The sequence below is a fragment of the Chenopodium album genome, chromosome 26 (assembly GCF_948465745.1).
Source record: "Chenopodium album chromosome 26, dcCheAlbu1.1, whole genome shotgun sequence".
In the NCBI taxonomy this organism is placed as follows: Eukaryota; Viridiplantae; Streptophyta; class Magnoliopsida; order Caryophyllales; family Amaranthaceae; genus Chenopodium; species Chenopodium album.
The window spans coordinates 16,416,752-16,422,136 of record NC_137859.1 but is presented as its reverse complement, the minus strand read 5'-3'; the positions used below and the strand labels follow the sequence as shown (position 1 = coordinate 16,422,136).

At 32.2% G+C, this 5,385-nt stretch overlaps 1 protein-coding gene across 1 annotated transcript; it reads left to right on the top strand.

Annotated features, from left to right (window-relative positions):
* The first annotated feature begins 1,884 nt into the window (after positions 1–1,884).
* Positions 1,885–4,533, top strand: LOC145618458 (ankyrin repeat-containing protein ITN1-like). The gene is made up of 3 exons (XM_081673230.1): positions 1,885–2,514; positions 2,914–3,323; positions 3,700–4,533. Exons 1-3 carry the CDS (start codon positions 1,914–1,916, stop codon positions 4,531–4,533), a joined length of 1,845 nt encoding a protein of 614 aa, XP_081529356.1. The 5' UTR covers positions 1,885–1,913.
* The last annotated feature ends 852 nt before the right edge of the window (positions 4,534–5,385 follow it).

Sequence of the window (5,385 nt, the reverse complement as noted above, 5' to 3'; positions counted from 1 at the left end):
TTCAAGACCTTTTGGAGTTGACAATCTCCTGGATCGTTTAAGGGGTGTAACCTTCACCTCGTGATTGGTTTACAAGTTCCTAAAACTTGTTGGCGACTCTTTTGCTCTTTTTTCCTTCCCTTTGGACCCCACCATACTTTAGTGTATGATCACAGTGGGGTTCAAGCTTGGGGTTATAGTGCTTGAAATATTCCCTACAAGTAGTATAATACTCCTTCCTTTTCATAATGTTACTCCCATTTACGTATATCGATGTTAATATTTTATTCCAAATATCTCTAATCTCACACTAGAAAAAAAAAGTATAAAAATCTATATCTATATCTATATCTATACTTATTAATACCTCCGTTTCTTTTTAGTTGACACGTATTCCTTTTTAGGAAGTTTCTTTTTAGTTGACACGTTTCCTTTTTGGGTAAATTTTTTACCTTGCATTTACAAGCTATCCCACTTGTTTTTTCATTCTCTATCACTCTCTCTCCTCTCCTTAATAAATGTGCCTAAATTAAATGCGTCAACTAAATAGAAACGGAGGAAGTATTTAAAAAGACAAACCACAATCACCTGTATGACACATGTCATCATAATTCACCCATATACCACATAACACATCCATAAATATTTCCTCTTTATACTCCCTTTAAAATTAAAAGATTAAAAAAAAAATGTTATTGAATGCTAAAGTCTTTATGCATTCCTAAATTGCAAATTTGAGTAAGAAAATGGAGTGTTCCATTTTCACTATTAAAAAAAAGTTGTACTCCTCTCTATACCCCTTTTAATGTAAAAGTTAAAATAACAAATTATTTAATGTTAAAATCTTTATGTATTCCTAACTTGCAAATTATAAGTAAGAAAATTAAGCAAATTATTACAAAAAAATCACCGACACATACAACACAAATAAGCAACACATTTCAAGAAAAATAAAATGAGTTACGACTTGTTCGTTGAACGGGCCAAAAGGCTAGTTAGATATTAAGAAAGTGCTCATCGAGACAAATAAAATTAGATCTCATATGACTATGTTTGCTATTATATATAGAGAGAAATTTAGAAGATTCCCTCTAATTTTTAAGAGTTAAAAGATTCTAATAAATGGGGATAACATTATGAAACGGAGGGAGTAGTTTGTATTATATAAAAGTGTATCACATATTATTTCTAAAAGAGTAAATTTCTAAAGCATCCACAGTAATTTGTTGAGATGTTGTGCATGATGAAATATTCAACTAGTTTCGTGCAACAAGTGTATTGCCTTAGTGGAATAATCAATTGTCTATATTGAGCTAATATGGTGTAGTTTTTTATTTTTTAAATTGGAAAAAATAAATTAAAATCAAAAAATCAATAAACATACCTTATACTTCTTACATTAGCTAAAAATAATAATTTTAACAAATTAAATTACTTAAAACTCTAAAAGCCACGCATTATTGTATTTTGGTATAACATTATGTTGTCATATCAACGAGAAATATGGAGATCTCAAACAAAGAGGAAACAAATTTTCTAAAACATAAAAAATAAAAATAATAAAAATTTTAATTTAGTTTTTATGCCATGACCATATTCGCTAGCGCTAATATGGCATTTTTGCGTAAGAATGGCAAAATAAAAAGCAATAATTCACCAACAATCATCACCATCAAATCTAGACAAAAACTAGATTATACAGCTTTTCTCCGGCATCTTAATTGTTTGTCTCATTCACCTCGGTCTTCGATCGCGATTTGAACCCAAGAATATCAATGGGCATATATTGAGATATGATAAGGTAATACGAAATTAAGGTGATATAATAAAATATTTGGAAATTTTTACTTGGTAGAAATATGGAGGAAGAAGATAAAGATATTGAGATAGGCAGTATAGTCCCACCTCCATCGCCATTATCTAGGACAATTTTTATGTCGAATTCGGGTAAGACAATGTTAGTGTCAAGTCCTACCTCAAATAAGAAGAAAAAAAAGTCCTCCGATGATTCAATGAAATCTTATTCCTTGGGTTCATATTCCTTCAATAACATCGACATCGATGGTGGTAACTCACCATCAAACACAGGTAAAGCATTGGTTGTCTCAAGCTCATCAAAGTCTCTTTCATTGTCGGACTCTTGCAAGTCACTAGCCCTCTCAGAGTCGGGAAAGCGAATAGACCAAAAAAAGAAGTATGTTAAGCAGGTGACAGGGAAACACAAGGACACAGAACTTCACTTGGCAGCCCAGAAGGGGGACATAAAGGCGGTGAAGGATATATTGGAGGAGATTGATTCTCAGATGACAGGAACAACAAGTGGGGCCGAATTCAATATAGATTTGATTGAGATACGCTTGACCATTGTAAATGAAGTCAATGAGCTCGGTGAGACACCATTATTTAGAGCTGCGGAAAAAGGCCACCTTGATGTAGTAAAGGCTCTTTTGCCTTATACGACATCTGAAGGCATTTCTACCAAGAACCAAGTTGGGTTCACTGCATTACATGTTGCCGCTAGCCAAGGTCATGAAGGTACAAACAAAGTATTTATTTTAATGTATAACATGTTATGGCTTATAAATCTCATAATCTAAATTTAATGTATGACAACATTTCTAAAACAATCAACTAACTTATAAAAAAAATTATGATTTTATTCAAAAATATATATATAAGTTTGAGAATTATGATTTTATTTAAAACATATATATGTATAGATATATAGTCATATAAGTTTGAGATATAGTAATGTAATAAGTTTACGACAACTATTGTAGATCTTAAAAAAAAAACTCATGTTTAACATGAATGCATGTCACACTCAAGGTATATAGCTTTGACAATTTCTAACTTACATTAAAAAAATCACTCCCATTGTGCTACCATCTAGCTACTATTATTGTAGAATCACGTATTAATTACTATGTGCAGCCATTGTGCAGGCATTATTAGATCAAGATCCTGATTTATGCAACACTATGGGTCAATCCAATGTAACTCCTCTTATATCTGCAGCCATTAGAGGTCATCTAGGAGTTGTCAAAGTGTTGTTGTCACAAAATTCTAACTTACTAGAGATGACTAAATCAAATGGGAAGAATGCACTGCATTTATCAGCCCGACAAGGGCATGTAGACATTGTGAGAGCATTGTTGAAAGGTGATTCACAACTAGCTAGAAAAACAGACAAGAAAGGCCAAACTGCACTTCATATGGCTGTGAAAGGTCATAGTGCTCAAGTAGTCAGATTGCTACTTCGAGCAGATCCTTCCATAATCATGCTTTTGGACAAATTTGGAAATGTCGCATTACATGTAGCTACTAGAAAAAAACGAGTAGAGGTAATAAGCTCTTCACTCATCTTCTTTAACTTTTTATTATCATTAAAATTAAAACAACCATTAAGGAATCATATAGTTTGTTAGGAATGACTAGATGTAATATGAAATATATTATTTTGTGGTGTTATAATACCAACTTGCCAAAACAATGCACTAGACTTTTGTCAAATCTTTGTTGATGAACTATGGTCTTTATGTTTTTTATGTGAAAAAAAGATAGTAGATAAGTGGAAGTAAGGACTCAATTTTTTTTAATGTTTCTTGACTACTAAACTATTATGTAAATTATTGATTTAAATCATAAAAAGATTGTCATTCATTATTTAATAACAATTTTGAGGCTATAAGAAATTAGTGAACCATTTGTGATGTGTAGATAGTGAATGAACTACTCCTCCTCTCAGTAACTGATGTGAATGCATTAACAAGAGATCGCAAAACTGCGATGGATATTGCAGAAGGGCTACCTCTGTCTATAGAAAGTTCAGAAATAAAGGGTTGTCTAATGCGATATGGTGGGGTTAAAGCTGATGAATTAAATCAATCACGAGATGAGCTTAGAAAAACGGTGACTGAAATCCAGAAGGATGTTCACACTCAACTCGAACAAACTCGAAGGACAAACCAAAATGTAAATGGGATTGCAAAAGAATTAAAAAAGCTACATAGAGAAGGAATTAACAATGCTACAAATTCAGTAACTGTGGTGGCTGTGCTTTTTGCAACTGTGGCCTTTGCGGCCATTTTCACCGTTCCGGGTGGGGACTATGATTCTGGAGTAGCTGTGGTGGCTAGCAATGTTTCATTTAAAATATTCTTCATCTTTAATGCAATTGCACTCTTCACGTCTTTATCTGTTGTAGTGGTTCAAATAACTGTAGTCAGGGGAGAAACAAAATCCGAAAGGAAAGTCGTTGAGGTGATCAATAAGTTAATGTGGATGGCGTCAGTCTGTACTAGTGTTTCATTTATCTCTTCATCATACATTGTTGTAGGCCGACATCACTCGTGGGCTGCCATTTTTGTTACTATATTAGGAGCAGGGGTTATGGCAGGAGTTCTTGGCACCATGACATATTATGTTGTAAAGTTCAAAAAAATTAGAAAAGTAAGGAAGAAAGAAAAATCATCTAGGAAAAAAAGTCATGCCTTTCATGATATTGATGTATTCTCTGAAGATTCAGCCGTCAATGCAATCTACGCAATTTGATATGTAAGCAACCAACCTCTATTCATTTTGTCTTGTGCCTAGTGGTTCAATATCAAAAGATATTGGACTGAATGGGTTAGTTTATAATATCCAAAGAAATTATATATATGTATATGTATATATATACATGTATATACATAATTGTTAACTTTTCTAAATATTTTCTACCAAGATAACGAAGTTAGTTTATAATTTTCCATGAACGAGAAGGTATACTAGATGATCATCTTATCTAATACGGAGCGTACCGCATTTTTATTCACAAGATAAATCAAATTCTTATACATACAAGTTGAACTATTGGCTTCATTCATCTAATGCAGTAAGAAAGTGGTCACCTTTTCCTTAGCTTCATATGAATTATCTAATCCATGTAAGTTCTTTCAAAATTAACATTTAAAAAAAATAAATAAAAAAAGTTATATTTTACCACCTCACAAAACACCCTATTTTGATTTAAACACTTGTTTTTTCGTTTATTTTATTTAACCACCCACTAAATGCATAATGTTTGATTTCACTACCTCAATAAAAGTAAATATCATATTTTAAAATATAATCATCAATTTTTGTGCCTGAACTTGCTCTATTAAGGTTGTGAGGGTCGTTTTGATCCTTTGGAATCGATTTAAGGCCATAATTGAAAAGATAATTGAAAATGTCTCATTTTGCATGTAAGAATTACCTCAATTTGCGTGACACTCGCAAATGGAACATTTTTCGATACTTTTTTGGGTGTTTTGATCTTAAATCATGATTAAAGGGCCAACATGACCTCTAAAATCTAAATAGAGCAAGCTTGGCACGAAAATCAATAATTTGTAGTCAAGAGGTAGTGTAATATAACTTTTT

Bases quoted from the DNA above. Each gene is read 5' to 3' on its own strand.
- LOC145618458 (XM_081673230.1), top strand. From the start codon at position 1,914: ATGTCGAATTCGGGTAAGACAATGTTAGTGTCAAGTCCTACCTCAAAT. The intron at 2,515-2,913 runs GTACAAACAAAG...TACTATGTGCAG, and splicing joins CGCTAGCCAAGGTCATGAAG to CCATTGTGCAGGCATTATTA. The intron at 3,324-3,699 runs GTAATAAGCTCT...TGTGATGTGTAG, and splicing joins CTAGAAAAAAACGAGTAGAG to ATAGTGAATGAACTACTCCT.